Here is a 22187-nt window from a genome sequence, read left to right on the forward strand (position 1 = left end):
GTCTCAGGAATAAAACAGCAATAAGTAAAAACACGGTATCACACAAAGAAACACCCTAAATATCTGGAAACACGGCTCTAGACCCAACTTTATGATTATTACCCTTGTGACCTTCACAAGTTCTTCACTTTCTAATCTGAGGTTTGTCTCATGTAGAATAGGCAAATACTATGACTTGTCCTGACTTTGGTCTTCTTGAAACTTTAAGAACAAAATAATTTACATGAAAAAGTATTTAAACCATACAAAATATGAAGTGGTGCAACTCTTCACCCGAAAGTTTTTGTTTTAGGGAAAAATAGCTCCACTATACAATATATGTACCAGATACTCTTGACTTACAGTTCTGAGAAGTTGACTACCCCCCAGAAAAGCTATAGTAATACTTCAAACTATGTGGAATTGTAGACTATATAACATATATAAATTAACTTCCCAGTGAAATTTACTTTTAGAAACAAAACTTTTAATAGCAAGCAGTATGGGAAAACGTGGACTTTGGAATAAGACACACAAAAATCTTGGCTTTGCCACCTAAGAGCTATGTGAATTCAGGCAACTTATTTAACCTCTCTGCACATCTCATCTATAAATGAGCATAATATCTATCGTGAAGATTAAAATTTATGACCAAACCATCTGTAACGTGCATAGCATAAACTTCTGACAGAGTACGCAACCGTTAAAACTGTGTATCTTATTACTATAATCATGTTGGACAAAGTTCTTTTTAAATACCCACTTAACCCCTTTAAACCACCTCTTACTGACTCGGGATCTCACTAGGATTATTACATTTGTACTGGGACATATCATGGAGATCCTAAGGTCTACTGAGGTGTGCAACGGCTTTTGCAAAAACTTCATATTAGAATGTTTGTGATTTGTGAATCCTTTTTGTAGGGTGTCTTCTCCCTCACTGTGGGACAGTCACTTACTTGTAAAATTCTGCTATCAGTTTACGTATCTGTAGACAAATTACCACTACTGCTTTCTGATTTGTTCTTTCTTACCCATAAAGTGCAGAAAAATAGCTAACAAGCTGTTTAGTTTAGTTTAGTACTGGGAACAAACCAAGAGTTAGAAGTCTTGGTGGGAAAAGGCAGTGAGTTCTCACAGAAATAAGAAGGATAATATCTAATTCCTGCACACTATAATTTTGGCTAAGCCTTTTTCTTCCTTTTTTTTTTTTTTTCTTTCTGTTAACTCCTGGATTCTTTACTACATTCTGTACAGATAAGGTTTGTCAGGTAAATAGGACCTGACCCCAAAGTACATGTAGGAGTTAACTTTAGAGAACAAACTCCTTACAGGGAAAAGATCCAACAAAAAAGATGCCAGGGGTATGAGGGAAACAATAGCTAGCCATGAATGGAAGAGATGGCTGTGTTCAGGCAGAAAAATCCTACCAAAAATGACAATCCTGAAGGAAACAGTAACACAAACTGAACATTTTCTCATGAGTTAAAACTGAAACTCATTCATCACATAATTCTTATTCCTTATTTAGCACCTGGCTGAGAAGACAACAGTACACAAAGCAAAGCAGAAGACAGAACACCAAGGTTCTTGGCCCTGCTTTATAATTGAGACATTCTGATCTTGGGCACGCTTTCTCACCCGCAGTTTATCAGTAAAGAAAGGGTCCAAGTCAGAAGAAGGAGATGAGACCACAGAAACAGAGGTTGGAGTGACGTGTTTTGAAGATGAAGGAAGGGGCCATGAGCCAAGAAATGCAGGCAGCCTCTGGAAGCTGGAAAAGGCAAGGAAACAGATCCTCCCTAGAGCCTCCACAGGAATGCAGCCCTGTGAACCTATTTTAAACTCTGTCTTAAGAACTGTAAGATAATAAATATGTGTTGCTTTAAGTCACGAAGTTAGTGGTAATTTTTTTATAGCAAGAACAGAAAACCAAAAGATCTGCCTACAATTAAATTCTGCACCCCCACCCCCCACCTTTCCTGAAGGCTTTCATTCCATCTTGAGTAACTGCATGGTAGCAGGAGATACTGAAAAGCCATCTGTAGACAACTTCAGAATTTTTAGCAGATTATGTTCTAAAGCCATTTGACAAGATTCAAATGTATAATAGAGATTCTTTACCTTTGCAGAGAGGTTTAACATTAGATAAACTTTACTAGGTTACAGCTGGAAGCTGAAACATATCATAGATGTTAAATAAACATCTTAAATTCACTGGAGATTATTAACATGGCATGGGATAAGATTTCATGAGTGAGTAAACATGACAGTAACTTTATTTTTAAATTATTACTTTGTCATTTTGCTATATGGGCTTTGATAAATGCTAACAATGTGAACAAATAATTCTTTTATTAAGTAAGGGAGAATATACAATGCCACTAAATGTAGAAGACTAAACAAAAACAGAACAACTCCTCAGAGGGGCGCTACCACTGCCCTAACAAATACGTTCGTGGGATGTAAATACCTGCTCCAATTCCTGCTCTGCGTATTGCCGTCTGCTCAGTTCACATTCGGCTCCTTCCCTTAGCTCTCTCAGCCGACAAGCCTCTTCCTTTGCATAATTGATTTCATCCATCATTTTGCGTTCTAGATTTTGCTTTTCTACAGCAACATTTCTGTTTTCTTCCTGTGCTTTTTCAAGCCTTACAGAACGATAAAAATGAAAACTCCTCACCAAAATTTCAAAAGTTTCATTTTTTTCACAAAGAATAAATACGTATCAAGCAGGAGAATACATGTTTCCATCCAAAATCAGAGTATGTTCTATTGTCTTACATGTGAATGCCAAAACTAGCAGGTAGCCCCCTATACAGCTATATGGGTAATACTGACCTCAAAATACAGTGATAGCAGGGAATCACCCTTCAGCAGAGACTTTTAAGAAATTCATTATTACTTGAATCACGTTAAAAATAAAACTTAACTATACATATCATTCCACCTATACTTATTTCCACTGACCTGCTCATTTATTCTCTAGTGCATACCTTTAAAATAAATCTCTAGTTAGAACAATATAATTTTTCTAAAAATACGAAATGAAGTGGACAGACATTACTGATGTAACAACTAAATAAAAGTGTGAGCCAATGCCCATATTACATTTTCACAAACTGTATTTGCCTACATAAATAGTAAGACTCACGTAGTTTTTTAAACTTACTCACCTCTCCTGTAAGTCCATTAGGCTTTGCTCTGCAGTTTGTAGACTCTCTAAGTCCTTCATCATTTTTGCAACATGTTCTTTTGATGACTTATTCTGTGTGTAAGCAAACCAGCACCCTCCAACACCAATTACTATAGAAACTGTGAGAATAAAATCCTTCATCCAGTTATGAGGTGGGCCTATAAAGAAAATTAGAGATGATTAATCTTTGATAACAGAAGCTCAATACATAGAAGCAATTTTTTTAAATAGGTATCTAAAAACAAACAAATGTGAAAATGTCCCTCCTATAAACCAGCTCTAGCCTTTTAAAAATTCTTTCTTCTAATAATCAAAGTGCTTATTATAACAGTCTGATACACTAGAACTACCAGAGGGCACAGATAAACCTACAAGCATGTACCCCACCCCTGTTGGTAACAAAAGTCCTAGGGAGCTATGAAGCACCTCCAATCATGTCCTCTGTGGGGTGAAAGGAGGCATAAAGAGTACCACCACTATCAGACCAACGGCTTTCCTTCAGTCCAGTTAGAGATCGGTCTTGCTTTGATACATACACTGGAAGCCTAATCATTCCCCAAAAGAGCATTTTCCCCAAGCAAGTAGTCATATAACTAAGATTAGTCAACAATTCTCAACTAAGGGTGATATCCTCCCAACAGTGGACATTTGACAATTTTTGCTTGTCACAATCGGAGGGTGTAAAGTGGATGGGGAAGTGGTTACCGGTGTCTAGTGGGGAGAGGCCAGGGATGTCGCTGCATATCCAATAACACACAAGACAATCACTTTCCAGCCCCACTTCTGCCAGTAATAGAGAATAATCCAGGAATTATCCAGCCCAAAATGTGAAGCACCAAGGTTGAGAAAGTAGGAGTTAAATGATAACAAGTCATGCTTTAGGTGGCTATTTGACAGAGGTATCTGGGTTACTAGACAGAAAGAACAGATCACCTTCCTTTCCATTAGGCATGTCAGTAATTTCTAGCACTGTTTCTAAAGTAAGGAGTAAGAAGCCAAGGCCTACTATCTTCAGTGATACCAAACACAGAAATCACTAGTCAAGTAATTTCCTAGTTTATCCCTGACTCTTAATACACACTAATTTTCAGAGAGCTCTCTGGAAGGATACACAAAGATAACTAATACAATATAATGTATTCGTTGCTCCAAAGAGATACAGTTTATAGTGGAAAACGACCTAACTGCCCAGGCCTCCAGCAGGAAGATCTGTTGCATGGGTGATGAAATAAGGAGCTCTATAGACGGACAAGTTCCTGTGCTTCCTCGGTCCGTGTATGTTTACACGGTGTGATGAACAGCATGCTCCAGGCCAGAGACCCTCGGGGCCGCATATTTCCAGAGCGCACACCTACAGTGAAACAGATGCACTGCAGAAGGCTAAAATCTCACAAGGATTTATTTTTATTTCTGCCTCAGACTGAGAAGTTCAGCTCGAGTTCTAGTTCAAATATGAGCTCTGTTCAGGCCAAAATAGAATCACCAGAAATAACAATAAATAGACAAGTCCCAAACTCTATAATAATTACCACAAACTGAAAAAGATTTCAGTAAAAACTCCTTTAAAATATGTCTTTGTTCATTTTATAATGTTAGTTTGTGATAAATCTAATGCCTGTATTCCAACTGCAGGGCTCATTCACTCGAATAATAACTCTAAGACAAACACATTAAAAAGGTAATGCATCATTAACTTCTTCACTGGTTTATTAAAACATTTGCTTTCAACATTCTTTGAGACTAGTTTGATTTCTTTTCAAATGATAATATAATACTGTTTTGGCATAGAGGGTGATTTGTTCCCAGATTAATAAAACATAAATATCCCTAACCAAGTTGTACAGAGAGGCAAGTTTTAGAGCTTAATTCTATTTTCACCAATCACTCCGATGAAAAAATTAGAATCTCATGGAAGACAACCCCCAAGAGATGCAGTAAGAAACTCAGGGTGTCATCTGTGTGGAATGCCCGGCATTTCAGGAGCGTTCTGCTTCCTAGGGTTTGTAATTTCCAACAACAGTGCATTTCCACCATCTCTCACAAAGCGGAGTTCCAGCTGTTTCACCAGCTGCTCTCAGCCAGAGCCAAAAAAGAACCACCAGTACAGTCATGGAATCCATCCAACAGCTCCAGGAACCCTTTTTCAGCAGGACCACCCCCAAAACCATAGTACCAAAACCTGCAAGTCTCCTAACTCCAAAAATTGAGGTAAAATAAATATTAGTTTCCTAATTCATCATCTGAAGATGCCATTTTTCTTGTATTAATTTTGTTATTTCTTTTTGGCTTCTAAAAAATAGAACATAATTCCTTTAAAATGTGTACTCTTCAAACACTTTCCCCCAAAGCTTTTTAGAATTTGAAGTTAAATATATTAAATTTCCTTTCTGTAAAGAGGATTCCTGTCAAAAGTAAAGAAATACAAGGCTTATTTTCCTTACAAATATGACATAAAAATTTGTTAGATGTTCTTCTTCAACACAATCAAATAACATTCTCCACCTTGTACTTCCGCCAGGATAGTCTGTTACCATGTAAAATTTCAAGTGGATCTCTGCTTTTGACCTATAGCTAGAAAATCCTTTTCCTGGTGATAAATGAAATCAAGTTAGGATGTATTACTCCATGCCATGGAGATGGTTACATTGTACCATTTCTGAAAGGCATCCTTCAGTGAATACCCAACTATAATGGTATCAACATTAAAACTGTTACAAAGATTAAAAGTTCCAACTCTAGAAATTTAATTTTAAATTATCAACTAACATAGTTTTTACAACTTTTTACATCAGTAACCAGCTTGGAAATTTCACATTTCAATGACAGAAAATCTCATCCTATAATTCTTAACATATATGACATTTCTTTTATACCTAATGATTTTCTTAGTGTTCTTTCTTACTTTTTCCTTCTTTAAATAACAAATATATGATCTGATGATTCTTTTGCATCAGACTCAGAGAGAATACTAACGTGTCAGAGGTCCAAACAAAACCACATCCAGTGCCTTGAGCTGAAGTTTTTGCCTGTGACTCCGATCGCTGATTTTCAATTGAGAACTCATAAATGAAGGTTCATGTACTGCTATCCTGTTTATTTAAAAAAAAAAAACACACATATTAAATGAAAATATTTCTAGTATGTAAACTTAAATATTTTAACAATACATTTAATCCTCAGTGATGACTGCTGTAAGAGCTCATCCATGTGATTTAATACTTTATTATCAAAACATATCAAAAACCTTCCAGTGTAAACTCAGCTGTACGAACACCCATGTATGTCAATTATTTATTTATTATGTTGATGTTTTTGTTTTCTAAGGTTACTTTATGCTATAATTTACTAGGATATTGAAATTTTATCAAATGCAAAAGTATTTTACAACAATTAATTACCTCTGGCATTTTACTATCATTTCACAGAGAATAAGAAAATCGTACATGATTTACTTAACATCACTAGCAGACTTTAAAATATAGTTCTCAATTTAGGTCATATCACTTTTCTTTAAAAGTATCTAAAAAACCCTATACCTTTACATTCTTATATGTAAATTGCTTAAAAATTAAACAAAGTCCACTTAAGTCGTAAGTGAGAGTTAGAAGTCCTCATGGAGAAGAGGGAGGGATTTAGGTAATAAATAGTACTGAACCATTTCACCAGCAATGAAGAAACCACGTAGGGAGGAGGGAGCGGGAAAAGGCACACGTGAAATAAGTAAATAAAATTACTTTGTTTTGAATTTCAAATCCAAGTAGCCCAGTCATCAACTAAGACATCTTAACAACCAAATATGATGCCAATAAAGATCTTATAACACAAAGTCTAATAATAATAAAATTGCTAATAACAATGACAATAAAAACAAGCATGTACTATATGCCGGGTCCTGTATCAAGGGCTTAGTCATAATTGAAGAAAACCTCTAATATATATAAAATTCCCATTTTATAAATGAGGAAACTAAGGTAGGGAAAGATTGAGTAACTTGCCCAAGGTTGCATAATTATCAAGAGGTAGGGCAGGGATTCAAATCCAAATATGTGTGATTCCAATGACTGTACTCTGAACCACTACATTTTATTTTGGAAGGTATCAAAATTTTTAAGTATGGAGAAGTTATAAAGCCTCCTATAACTGTTGTAGGCTTCTATAACACTTTACAGAGTAATGAACTCTAACTTTCCCTTTACAAAATGCCTTCCTTCACCTCCATAGGTCCCTTCTGTGTATGCTGCTATTACACCTTTAACGTGACAAACTGCTTGAAGCCAAAGCTAGGTCTTGTCTCAGTATCCCCAAACCTAGCATTATGTTTGGCAAAAGTAGATGCTTGATAAATGCTTGTATAATACATGAATGAATGCATGGATGGATGCATGAATGAATTAAGAGCAACAATATCGATAGACTAAATTTAAGAAAGACAATGAGATGTAGTAAAAAGGATACCAAATAACAGTTTTATACAAAGTTCAGTATGAACCCAGAGGTGGAAGTGATTCTACCTGAGTGGGTGAGGATGTCAGGGAAGTTCACACAGGTCTGAAAGGAATGAGGAGGCATGTGTCAGGCGAAGAGAGCCTTAGTCTAAGCTCTGGTAATAAGAATTTCAGAGTATAGAAAATCAGTAAAAAGCTCATGATAACCATGATAACTGACATAAAACTAACATAATTTTGGCTACCTACTGCATATGTGACAGTATTTTAATGTCACAGAAAGGAAACATAATGAATTGTTGTAGGCACATGTACATCTGTGATGTGTAATACATTTTCTTATACATTATTATAAACAGCTCTTTTATCTACAGTTACCCTACAAAAAGTTCTGTAACTCACATCCTTAAGTTAATTGATACTGCTCCTTTAAGTGGACTCACGTAAGTGCCATTACCATAGAAAAGGGGCTGGATGAAGGGCATTTCAGTTTTCCTTTCTCCTCCACTCCAAAAGGCTCCAATGGGCTTACCTGAAAGCTGAACTTCTGTATTTATAACTTGTCTTCCCTAGCAACATGTTGACTATTTAAAAAAATTGATCTTGATTAAGTGTGATATTATTTCAACAATTCTAGGATTTGAATTATCGCTGATAACCTTTACTTAACCAAAAGAAAAAAGTGACCATAACATTTATTGCCAGAACACCAATCAACCTATTCTATTTCATGTTGTTGTCACACAAAGAAACTTCCCAAAAGACAACATAAGAAAAATACTATGAGTTCCTCATACCAGGATAACAGAACTCAAAAACCCCTAATCCCATTTTAGTGCTCTACTATCCTGTTTTGACTTAGAAACTTCTCGTATTTAAAAGCGAAAACTGGGGTGCCTGTGTGGCTCAATCAGTTAAGCATCCAACTTTTGATTTGGGCTCAGGTCATGATCTCAGGGTCGTAGGATTGAACCCCACGTCAGGCTCTGTGCTGATTGTGAAGCCTGCCTAAGATTCTCTTTCTGCCCCTCTCCCCACACCCTCACACCCCTTTTCTCCCATAAATAAGCAAGCAAGCAAACAAACAAAAAATCTATCTTATCTTTGTCTTCTTTCCAGCATCTAGTTACACCATGAACAACATAAATGATACTCAATACACACTTGTTGAATTGACTCTTATTCCCATAATTCCATCATTATAGTCATGTACAGAGTAAATTCATAAATACTGATGTTGATGTTCAGAAAATATTTACAGAAGATATGACAATTTTGGAGTTGAAAATTTTCATATTTTTCAACTCAATCCAAAATCCAAAGTCCAAAGCAACAAAAGCCACTTACTTAAATACATTATGTAAGTAAATTGATTAGAAATACAATATACACATCTCATCACATATAGTAATAAGACAATAATAAAGGATTAATCTTTTTTGATACAAGAAACATTTGAGAGAATGTAAAATAAGCAATCTTCCAACGGCCAGGTTCTGGTAGAACCATTACAAATTTCAACATTTAAATCTTTAAAAATTAACAGGGCACCTGGGTGGCTCAGTGAGCTAAGCATCCGCCTTCTGCGCAGGGTGTGATCCCAAGTTCCTGGGATGGAGCCAGGAAACCCTTGTTGGCCACCTACTCAGTGTGAAATCTACTTCTCCCTCTCCATTGCCCCTCCCCCTGGCTCCTTCTCTCTCTGTCAAATAAAATCTTGAAAAAAAAAAAAAAAACTTAAAAAATTATTAAGTTATCTAATGGAGATTTAGAAAATAAAATTTAGAAGACTAGTAACAAATAATTCCAGACACCTCAGGGATTAAACTGGCATCCTAGACTTTGGTATAAGATCTGTCTGGGTACAAATGCTGAACTGGGCAAAACATTTAACTTCTCTATGATTTTTTTTTTTATTTGTAAAATGCAGTAATACATACTTAACTTTAACCATGAAGTTGAAATGAGATAACACAGAGTACCTCTATGTAATTTACATTTTAAAATGGTTTTTATTAAACCTCATTTTTTTTTTTGAGGTTTAACTTACAGCCACTAATACTGAGCGGTTATTGTTGTTATTAAAAGAATATAATTAAGAAGGACCTGTACATTAACCCATTCAAATAGGTTTTTCATAAAGGTAGATTAATATCAAATGAATATGTTTTTGTCGTATCTACCACATGGTCAGAGGTTGGCCCTCTAATGTTATCTAAAGATGCAGCTGGCCTATCTTCTAATTCTCAAAATTACTATCTTTGGTAATAAATTTTAAGAAGAGCTTGATTATACAGATAAGAAAAATTGATTAAAATTGCAAATTCATGCCTTAAAAATAATTAAAGAATGGATATATTTATAATATTTCCTTTGAGCCCTTAGCCACAGAGTCAACTTATAAATTTGGCACTAAAAATAACATCTAGTATGTAATTCTCCTTGAGTAAAAAAAAAAATACATTTGGATAATAAAGACTAACCTGGGAAGCGTTGTTCCTTTGACATTATTGTCTCTAAAATTCTTCTCATATTGGGGTAGTTCAACAAATTCTATCAACCACTGAAGCGTATCCTCAAGGGTCCAATTATGAACTGCAAGAGATAAAAGGGGAAGGCATATTTTAAATACATCTGCTTTCAAAATTTGTGTAATTTACATATATATTTATATGTATATACATTCACACATACATAAAATTGCTATAATTTCAGAGGATGTTAATTGAATTTTCAATTCAATTCAATTGACAATAAGTACTAACATGATATTTGGCATTCTATCAGAAGCTGAAAACAATGGAGACATACCTCCTACACTTAAGAGCTTATAATCTATGACCGAGAAAACATGAAATAAAAAGAAAAAATTAGCATGGTTAATTCTAAAATAAGCAGCTATGTAAAATCATTCAGGATGAAACAATCCATCATTTCTTTGGTTGTAGAAACACTTATAAAACATGTACCTAATTATTCTTTCATTTTGTCAACCATCCATATAATCCTGTAAACCTTCTGAATATCATATCAGGTTCCATTCTAAGCCCTGGGAATATGGTAGTAAACAAGATGCATAAAGTCCTTGGCCTCATGGGAGAGGGGAGGGGCAATCCACAAGACGTGGAAGAAAAGTAGGGGAAATTCCAGACAGAGATCAGCTATTAAGAAAGAAAGGAAAGCTGTCAGGATAGTCTCTGAGGAGCTGTTATCTGATTTGAGAACTAAAACTTGCAAGAAGCTAACACTGTGATGATTAGGGATAAAAATATCCCTAACAGAAGGAAAAGCTAGTGTAAAGGCCTTACGATTGTACTGAACTAGCCACGTTTGAGAGAAAGAGGTGGTAAATAACCAATCTTTTCAAATCTATGTTTACCCTCAATGTGGAGAAAGGATTACAGGAGACAAGAAGGAAAACAAAGAGCAGTAAGCAGGACATTCATTTATATAGCTGTCCAAATGAGATGTTATTGCCTGGGACTATGGTGTTAGCAGAGGATATGGCGACAGAGAAGTGGTCAGATTTAGGATATATTCTGGGGATAATGCTGCTAGATGTGCTCACAAAATGGATGAAGGTTGTTAGCTACAGGAAAGTTAAAAAAAAAAAAAAGTACACAGGGTGGTGCCATTAACTGTGATAGGAAAGACTAGGAAGGAACAGACTGGGGAGGCAAGCAGGAGTGCGTGACAGAGATCAAAAGTTGCTTTTAGACATGTTTTATTGAATTATTATTAGATATTTAAGTGTAGATCTATAGTAGCAGTCAGTTATACAAGTCTGGAGCTTCAGGAAAAATGAGGTTAGAAACAAAGATATAAAAATTGAGAGTCATCAGCATTCGGATGATCTTTATGCTGGATGAGATCACCCAAGTCAGTGGATTGAGGGAATGGCCCAAAATCATCAAGAAAATGACCAGTTATGGCATTGCTTCTCTTGGACACTTATTTTGAATTAAGCTTGTTATATTCATTTTTTTCCTCTAAGCCTTACTTAAAAACAAACCTCATGAAGCACTAATATGATTATCTCCATTTTTGGAGATGAGAAACTAAAAAGTCAAGGGGACCAAGATAGTCAGTAGAAGGACTGGATAGGAACCCAGGCCAACTGACTGCAGGACCTGACTATGCTACTCGAAAGCACTAATACTAAATAGCAGTAGAGAGATAAACAAACAGTTAAAGATTGGGAGCGACTTAGACATTCCTGCTTGAAGCATATGGAGGACAATAACAACATTATCCAAAGGGAAGGATCCAAGTGTCCTTAAAAAATTAAGAGCTCCATATTGTCTGCATTTAATTTGAGGGTTTGGGAACACAAAGTGCTTACAGGCCACAAAAAAGTCAAAGGAGAGTGATGAAAACAAGTGAGCAGTAAAAGCAGACCTAGGAATCCATCTGTGTATATATAAAATTTGAGAAATATCTTTCTGATATACTACAGAAAATTATGAGTTCACTTTTGCAAGCAAAGCTAATTCTTCACAATCTGCATTTTCATTAAGTGCTCAAAAGAGAAAAAGCTTAAATCACAAATCAAAAATTAACTAGCAAAAATTCATTTAAGAATTACACATGGTAATTGATAATTTTCTATTGAGACAAAGCTTTGACTATTTTAAAAATCTCTCCTTCATGTGTTTCTGCCATAAGCTTGGACACATGCCCAAGGCTGCTGTATCCATTTAGTCAAATAACTTAGAATACCAGCCAAAGGTTCAGGCCCTCGGTGCTTTCCACTGAATTTAATATATTCAAAGAAGCCTTTTTTCTTTTAAGTTTCTTCCCAATCAGCATGAACTGCACTGAGAATTGCTTGTCTTGATTGCCAAGAAACCAACAGTGCAGCTGCACCTCACACACCCACACAAAAATCTCAGCTAAGAAAAAAGTATAAGTTTCTGTCATTTCTATGGCTGTTCAACTGATCAACAAAAGTCCCTGATCTCAACACTCCAGCACATCAAAATATTCCAATTCCCAATAAGCCAGCATAGAAAGGAAGAAAAATCGAATGAAAAAAAAATACATATTTAAAGTGCCCAAGTCCCAGCATTACTCTATTCTGTAAACAGAGTATTACAGTGGCTCTAAAGTAATTTTCTTTATAATGAATCTTTAAAACAATAAAATTCTAACTCAGGGCACACAGTTTACTTTGGGAGAAGGTTCACTTCTTCCTATGCCTTTTGGTTTCTTCGGTAATAGCTAGTAAATACCTTCACTTCTCATGACCATGGCATGTACTTTATATGAGCTTTCTCTGATCCAAATATATTAGTTGTCTTTCAGTTCTTAGGAGAGATCATACTGTTCCTTCCTCAGGACCTTTGCACATGCTATTTCCTCAGTATGAGATTCTTTTCTCCATTGCTCTGATTCATCTTGGTCTCTTTACTAAGACTCCCTATCTCAGTTAAGACTTCAATCCCTCAAGGGAGGCTTTCCAAACATTGCTAATGGTCATAAATCACTCTGTATTCTTTAGGCACAGCATTTAACTAATTATAGCTATTTATTCGTATGATTTATTGTATGATCATTTCAACATATGTTTACTTCACTAATGCATTGCTTCTTGCTTCTATTCCTAGCATATGGTACACAAAAGATGCTCAACAAAAATTATCTGTTCGATCCTCTTGGATAAATGAAGTAGAACAGGTATTGTGAAAATATATTTCCACACTTTAGTGAGGAGACTCAAATAGTCAGAAATAGGACTTTGTACAAGAAATCTTTGATGGCAAAGCACTCACTCATTTAAGAATTACCTGGTTCCTCATCACCGCCTTTCGGGGCTCTTTCACATGTGCTGTTGCTAAACAGAACTTCCACAAGAGGGCAGCCCGAGAAGGAGACTGCATTTCTTCAAAACCTAGATTTCCCATCTGCAAAGCTATAGAAATGCCAATTTCTATACGGCTAACTTATATTCTTTCTACTAGAAATTCTGTCTCCGAGTGATTTTTGACATTTATTCCAAGGCTAAAATAAAGAACTCTGGAATACAGAGACCTTATTCTTGTCCCAGCTGTGTCAGATTCATTAGGACATGACAGCCAGGTGATTAACTATGAGTCAGTTTCTTAACACAGAGAATGATAAAATTAATCTAGACCACCTTTAAAAATTCATTCAAATTCTGATTCCATTATAACAAACAAAAGTTGGTGTTTAAAATATTGCTAAACAGCTAGCCTAGAAAGTAGATTATAAAATACTGACAGGGAAAAAGTAACTCTAAAAACTTTCAAGACAGACACAAAAACTGCTGCCAATGTTTATTATGTGTGTATTAAACACCAGGAGATTTGCAAACATTATTTCAAATACTCATCGCAACAACCCACTGAAGTAGATACCTTGATCACCACACAGAACTTAAAGTCTATGAAGATGAAGTTCTTAATTAGACATAACAGATTAGCAAATGATCAAACCAGGTTTCAGACTGAGTTTATTTCTAGAGTTGTTAACCACTGTGCAGTAAATTGCCTTTTCAGATTTAGGTAAGGGGTCCCAATAATCAAATTAAGCAATATAAGCAGACAGCTTATGCTCCAGTCATACCTGAAGCCATATCTGCAGCTTTCTGAATGTACCACATTCCCCCCTGCCACTCCTTCGACCTGGAATGGCTTTCCCTTCGTCCTCTTTCTCTGCCAGGCATGTTTCTTCCCTGGCCTTTAAGACTCAGATCAGGAAGTCCCACGTCCAGGAAGTTTCCCCTAAATGTCCATTTTCAGATTATAGTTGCTCTCCTCTGTGCCCCTCATCACAAGTACATATATCTGCCACAGATTGTATCACATACTCTCATGGAATTGTCCATTTATTTCTTATCTAACCCTGGGTGAGGAGTTCCTAGAAGGCAGGAACTTTTATTTTTAAACGTAATATAGTGACTGTTAACACCAAAAAGCCACATTCCTTTGACATAGGATTTTATATTTTATTATACCCTTTCACTTATATTTTCATTAAGCCCCCATAACCACATTTGAGAGACAGCTGTTCTCTCTACAGCCAATAGAGAGAACCTTAGCCAGAAGAGGCCAATAAGTACACAAATGGTCACACACGTCTATGAACTGGAAGAGCTAGAATCTGAACTCTCATTTTCAGAATCCAAGTTTACTGCCAATATAGGTGTCTCCTAATTTGAATACCTCACTGTTTAAAACTTAAAACACATTTTCTCTTAGAAACAAACCTTCTAGACGCATAGTACTAACAGTAATACAAGAGTTAAGCATTATGTATGAGCAATCTGCTATAGGTAATTGCATTAATGGATTTGGGATTCCACTAGAGACATCAAGGACACATTGTGGCCTCCTGAGGGCCTGGAAGTAGTAACACAATAGCTCGATGGAGCTATGCCAGTTCTTCATCATGAGGTGACTCCTGGGACTTAGAAAAGCCTAAATGATAAGATTTTCTAAGAGCCAGGGGACTCAGAGCTGGGGCAGGGCTCTGGCACAAAGAAGGTGATGAGGAACAGGAAAGAGCAGGGACAGGATGGTGAGTAGAACCAAATCTTCAGGAGATGAGTGGGTGTGAAGATGTAGGATCTGTGGGGGCACACGTTTATGGATTTTCACAGGAACAGAGGCAAGATAAGGATTCTCCTTTTCATTATCCCTCCCCCTTGCTGCTCTCAACAACGCTATTTCTGTAATAGGGAATGAAGTTCCTGATTCTGCACCAAAACAGCTTCCCTCTCTTCCCCTTCCTCCTTGCAAGTCTCGGTGCCACCATGTAATTATTCTCATCAGGCCTTGAAAAAGAGGGAAAATGATAACTGGACCTAAGGGGAGAGCAGCTTTTAGACAGTAAGAGGATTTATAATAATGGGAGAATGACAAGATAGAAAGGGCTGAAGAAGCCTTCTAAAAGAAACACATGAACCATGCACAGGTACCTCATGTACAAACTGGTTGTAAGTAGAAGAAACATTGCAACTGAAAGTGCTCTCCCCCCACCCCGATACTTAGTATTTGTATCAAATAATACATTATACGTGATGCCTTATTTTCTAACTACATCTTAAGTCTCTACTACACTGTAAGCTTCCATAAGGCAGGAGCTATGCAGCCCAGCATAATGTTGCCATTTAAGTATCAGCTGTATGTGTAACTGGTGTTTTTCTTCCCTAAAGGTGAAAAGCAAACCTGCTGTATTTAATTGGGTCTACTGGCTATACCATGTCTATAGTTGTGTAAAAGACAAAAAATACTGTTTTCATGATATCATATTTCAAAGCAGCACTGGAGAATCCCTGACACCAAATCAAAATCACAGAGACCTACAACATCCTGGATGTTGGAAGGTGCCACTTTACAGCTGGGTCTTAGACAGCAGGATGAGATGAGAACGTATGTGTTTCCAGTCCACCCCTGCCTTAAGCAAGTATGATATACACAAACCAGTGTGAAAGATACACTTCAGAAGATTAAGATATACATATTTACTTGCTCCTTTCATCTATAAAAGGCAATCTTATAAAACTGATGCACCCAGTGTACTTAGCCATATACGTGTATTAAGTTACAAGCCTAAAAGTACAAAAGAGCTTAGTGAAGTACCACCATATAAGTTTTCATCTGTTATATTTAATATAAGTACATGCTGTCCTAAAAACCTTCAAAGACGATTTGTCAAATCACCTAAATACTATGAGAAAAAACTGATTCCTAATTATAAGGCATTAGTGTGCACATAGAACATGTTAATAATAGCAGTAACTAATATTGTGTGAGCACTTGGCAAATTCCAGGAACTAGGCTAAAGGCTTTACGTGAATTATTTCATGAAATTCTTTCAACAACCCTATGAAATAGGTTTTACAAGTAATATTATAATCCTGGTCCACAGATCAGGAAGCTGAGGCTCAGAGAGTATGAGTACTTGCCTAAATTCACACAAGGAAGTAGCAGAGAGAGGATTCAAAACTACCCCTGTTGACTTCAAAGCCCCAACTTCTAACCATTATACGCCCCCTCCCCCGCTCCTCTGCATGATGAAAACATTTCAAAATACAGCCAAAGTCACCATCAGCCACGTCAGAACTTGGATATAATACATGCATTACATTTATTCTACACTTCATGTCTTAATAGCTCTCCTACTATTTTTTAAAACCTGCAATATCCTAAATTTATGGTAAAAAAGAAAAAACTCGTTAAGGGGCACCTCACAGGCTCAGCCAGTTAAGCGTCTGGATCATAATCCTAGGGCCCCCTGCTCAGCAGGGAGTCTGCTTCTCCCTCTCTGTGCTTGCTCACTCACTCTCTCTCTCAAATAAACACACACACACACACACACACACACACGAGTTGGGGTGCCTGGGTGACTCAGTTGTTTGAGTGTCTGACTCTCCATTTCAGCTCAGGTCATGATCTCAGGGTTGTGAGATGGAGGCCCATCAGGTTCCACGGCCAGCATGGAGTCTGCCCAAGATTCTCTCTCCAACTCCCTCTACTCCTTCCTCCCTCTCTAAAAACAAAACACACACACACACACACACACACACACACTTGCAACGTATTAATGCTAAGAAAGCAAATGGCATAACAGTTTCTTCTGGCAAGCTAATGTATTTTAGAAAAATCAACTTCTGATACCATAAAATAGTACTGCAAAATTAAATACAGAAGAGTTCAATACACACTCACTATCTTCTATTAAAGCATGAAAACATCTTTATAAGTACCAAAAGGTTTCGTAAAAGGAAGGAGAAAGAATAAACATGATTAACAAAATATTAACATATTTAACATAACTAAAACATTGTTAACAAAAGCAACTACACTTAAAGTTGGCCATATAAAATGGTTATTGAAAGAAGTTCTAGATTTTGCAGCTTCTTGATAAACAAGCTAAAAACTTTTGTGGGGACACCTGGGTGGCTCAGTCAGTCAAGCGGCTGCCTTCAGCTTAGGCCATGATCCCAGGGTCCTGGGATCAAGCCCTGCATCAGGCTCCCTGCTCAGTGGAGAGCCTGCATCTCCCTCTTCCTCTGCCTCTCCCTGCTGTTCTGCCTACTTGTGCTCGCTCTCTCTCTCTCTCTCTGTCAAATAAATAAATAAGTAAAAATCTTTTTAGAATAAACTAACAGATAAATAAAAACTATTTGTGGCTATAAAAATACCTGAATTATTGGTATATTTATATGAAGTACTGTATTCTAAAATACATGTGCACACCAGTATTAACCACTTCTCTAAATTCAATTTCACTATATGAAATTTCAAGTAACTAAAGCCTCAGAAAGTCTCTTTACAGTGACATAACTTGTCAAAGAAAATGCAATTAATCTAAGGTACAATACAGCAGGGCTTTGATGAAAAGCAACTTCAACTAAATGCAACAGAAACATTTAAAATTACTTTTTAGAATATAACAGATGAAAAAGTTTAAAGCCTTCCACATTTCATCTTATCTCAGCCGGTTTGTAGATTTTGTGGTATGACTTCTGAGTGAGGCTAAATGATCAGCTGCTCAGCATGGTCCAGACAGGCTTATCTTTAGAACGGTGCCAGAATGTGAGCTCCTCATTTGCACGCTGCTTGGCGGGGCATGTCTCTGTAGCATGGACTACATTCCTACAACGCGCTATATTTGGACACCTAAAGGCCACACCCTGAACTTGGGAAGTCTAGATATTAGTAGTTGTACTAAAGACAAATAAATACACACACTTTCCCTCATGGGCTCCTTAACTTTCACCATCCAAGAATTACATGTAATTTTTAGGCACATTTCATAAATGCTAGCAAATGTCTGAACATTTAAGAACATAAAAGTTACCAGGGTGTTTTCTTCTCAAGAGTGGTAAAATGGACACAAAAGGAAGACTTTATTACTTTTTCTCTTGTAAACTGCCATCTTATTATAATTTAAACAGGGTATAGTATCAACCTCTAATTTCAAGAAGATGGTGAGGAATAACAAAGACATACCTATAAAATAAAACCTGGAGAAACACTGAGTCTTAAAATTTTATGACTGTTCTGAAGATTAACAAAATGCATGTGGAAATGCCTCTAAGCAATGGTGTGAAACTACAAATGTAAAGAAGTATCACAATAAAATAGTAACAATGGATCAGAAATTATTTGTAATTAAAGAAACGCAAAGAATGCACTTTCTTGAGTCAACAAACCAGTGGACTCAGAGGCCATAAAGAAAACTAAATGTTGGGGAGCCTGGGTGGCTCAGTGGGTTAAAGCCTCTGCCTTCAGCTCAGGTCATGATCCCAGGGTCCTGGGATTGAGCCCCACATTGGGCTCTCTGCTCAGCAGGGAACTTGCTTCCTCTTCCTCTCTCTGTGCCTGCCTCTCTGCCTAGTTGTGATTTCTATCTGTCAAATAAATAAATAAATTCTTTAAAAAAAAAAAAAAGAAAGAAAACTAAATGTTTAATCAAGTTTTCCTAAATACCTCACTATTGTATTAAAGACATTATTAAAGACATCACCTTAAGGACACGGTGGTCGCATCTCAGGTTATGCATTCTTTCGTGTCACACTCAGCCCCTCAGCTGCCCATCTTGCCCTCTTTTATTTACTTATAAACACCGAACTGAGAATAAAAAGAGCATTTCACATCAAATGAAGGTAAGTTCTTTAAGAGCAGACAACACTTCTCATTCATTTTTATATTCATTCCCAACATGTTGTACAATGTCAAAAATATAGCTACCACTACATAAATGTGGAATGGCAGATATGTCTTAGGAACTCAATTAATGTCTGTTAGATGAGTGAATAGATGACAAAGTGATTCTATCAACCAAGGCTGCCAGGAAAATGTCACCTTCGTTTACTCCTTTTAGTGGTGCTTCTAGATAAAGCAGCAAACATTTTCAGAAGTATTACTAAGTTTCATAAAAAGGAGCAGATGCTGCTTTTCAAAGAATATGTTAACAGAAATTCTACTTTTAAATGACAGCTTTACAAATGTTTGCTTTAATTTTCTGCTATTAAAATTATTAAAAATGATCAATTTTTTTTCTCTTGGAATTTGAAAGTTTCTTCAAAAGAATTTTCTCTACATGCAACTTGGGATTCTTTTATTCAGCAAATTTTTTTAAAAGATTTTATTTATTTATTTGACAGAGAGATCACAAGTAGACAGAGAAGCAGGCAGAGAGAGAGAGAGAGAAGCAGACCCCCTGTGGAGCAGAGAGCCCGATGTGGGGCTCAATCCCAGGACCCTGAGATCATGACCTGAGCAGAAAGCAGAGGCTTTAACCCAATGAGCCACCCAGGCGCCCCATTATTCAGCAAATATTTACTGAATTCACAGTAATTACTACTGGGCACTGGATAAAATAAATATAAAACATCAGAGTCAAGATATTATCACCAACACTATTAGAAAGCTCAAAAAAAAAAATATACTGGCTTTAAGAGGGAGTTCAACAAAAAATGAACACAAAAGTCCAGTTAATAAATACTTTCTTTCTAAAGGGGATTAAAAATTGAGTTTTCACAGCTTGTCACACAATCTCCAAGTAGGAAAAGGCACTACATTCAAAACTTTTTAATCCTAATTTCTTCTAGACAGAAAAATTCACCAATTTCAATGACAGAAGTATTTTCAAGACTCGGGCAGTTTCTATTTTAGTATGCAACTGCATATGCCTTTTTCTAGTACGTTTAGTGTTTAGAAATTTAACAGATCCCAAATACTATTAGTTGCATTTACTTGGCAGATAACATTTCCCAACTAAGGCTTCATTTACTATATAGAGTAGTGGTTTAACTAGTTATTACTGACAAAATGACTTTTAAGAAAAGTTCTCATTTTGGGAGTACTGACACAATGGTTAAAACATTAAAATACTAAATAACGGGGCGCCTGGGTGGCTCAATGGATTAAAGCCTCTGCCTTCGGTTCAGGTCATGATCCCAGGATCCTGGGATCGAGCCCTGCCATCGGGCTCTCCGCTTGGCAGGGAGCCTGCTTCCCTCTCTCTCTCTCTCTACCTGCCTCTCTGCCTACTTGTGATCTCTGTCAGTCAAATAAAAATTAAAAAAAAATTTTAAAAAATACTAAATAACTTCCCCATTCACGGGGACCCTTGTCAATAGCTAGAGTTCTAGGAAAAAGGAAAAATGTGAATAATGTACTTCAGTAATAAAAATAAAGACAGACTCATTGACAGAGTGTCACTGGAGAGCAGTCCTCTCCAAAGTTTTTTTCAAATTCTCAAGTTAATTTCAAAATCTTTCAATTACCCAGCAGTGCCTAGATTCCATAAGAGGATGAGAAGACAGGCAAATGGTGATCAGAGTATACATAACTGGGACACAGGATGGGGTGGTAGCTCTGTGAGGGTGGAGGTCTATACATGGCAGACTCCTGAATAAGGTAGCAGCCCAACAGAGTCAAGAAAGTGGCTATGTAGGAAGGTGGGGCGCAGGGGGGCGCACTCTGGCAGATAAGGAAATATATTGAACATAACAGCTTGGCTTTTCATGATGAGTAAAAGCAGGTACAAGTAGGGAAAGGGATTAAGCTAGAATTGACGCAGTAATGTTATACTGGTAGCAGTATGAACTGTTACCAGATATCAGTGATACTCAAGACTTTTTAATATATAGACAGAAATAAATATAAAGTATGTATTTCTAACCTGTTCACTGAGAAGGCCTGGCAACAACACCTCAGTAGCAATGAACAGACCTAGTGCACAAACCACAGTTTCGAAATACAATTTCAACTCTATATAACCAGGAGTCCTTGAGGAAATGGCTGTTTCCAGGGCTAGGGCTGAGAAATAACAACATGAGCCTAGAACATCTTTTTTGTGCCAGAAAGTAAAGCGGAGCTCAAAAAATGATGGAGACATATACAAAATAATATAGAAGTCAGCCAGCTTGAAAGGCTTTCCACTAGCCAAATATGATACAATTTGAGCATCAAAATAATAACAGCAACAAACTATAACCCACTGAATAAAGAAGAAATCCAAGAGTCCACAAGGATATAAATGAGTAAGTGCAGAAGATCAATCTTCAGATCATGAGATTCTGAGATTCACTATTTCTCTAATTTCTACTCTCAAGATACATCTGTCTTCCTCCCTACCATCTCCACAGGACAAGATTTTGGTAATATACTGTTTAAATCTCTTCCTTACAGTAGAATGCAACTAATAAATAGAAGGAATTATGTAAACCAAAAAAATTACAATCATGAGAGTTAATCAGTTGAGGCAAGAAATGCCAACAGATGCTACAACTAGTGGGTGCAAGGGATATGAGGAATATGTTTTACAAAGTCTCTAAGTTTCTCTCCACAAAAAAATTTATTAATTACAAAGGAAAAGAAAGTAACTTTACAGTTTAAAAAAAAAGATATTATCTTAATGAAGTAATCAAAGATAATACCATCAGTAACCAAATAAATTGATCCCATATGCCACTTAAAAAGATGTAATGAGAAGGATCATTTCTGTAACAGTCCAATCCACAATGCATTACTTGGATCTAACCATATGAAACCCTCAAAACAAATTCTAATTTCGATACAATCTGTGAA

The 22187-nt window shown here is 36.5% G+C and overlaps 1 protein-coding gene across 2 annotated transcripts in view; it reads right to left on the reverse strand.

Moving 5' to 3' along the window:
- The window catches only part of STIM2 (stromal interaction molecule 2), a 142165-nt gene that overhangs the window by 16353 nt on the left and 103625 nt on the right, over positions 1–22187 (reverse strand). For both annotated transcript variants that reach the window (XM_032853711.1, XM_032853714.1), the window contains exons 4-7: positions 10104–10215; positions 6149–6264; positions 3156–3333; positions 2453–2630 (exon numbers count right to left, since the gene is read on the reverse strand). In XM_032853711.1, the coding sequence (XP_032709602.1) occupies positions 2453–2630; positions 3156–3333; positions 6149–6264; positions 10104–10215 (584 nt within the window). The remainder of the gene's footprint in view (positions 1–2452; positions 2631–3155; positions 3334–6148; positions 6265–10103; positions 10216–22187) is intronic.

Source organism: Lontra canadensis, unplaced genomic scaffold (assembly GCF_010015895.1).
Source record: "Lontra canadensis isolate GAN:19392208 unplaced genomic scaffold, GSC_riverotter_1.0 scaffold1, whole genome shotgun sequence".
Taxonomy (NCBI): domain Eukaryota; kingdom Metazoa; phylum Chordata; class Mammalia; order Carnivora; family Mustelidae; genus Lontra; species Lontra canadensis.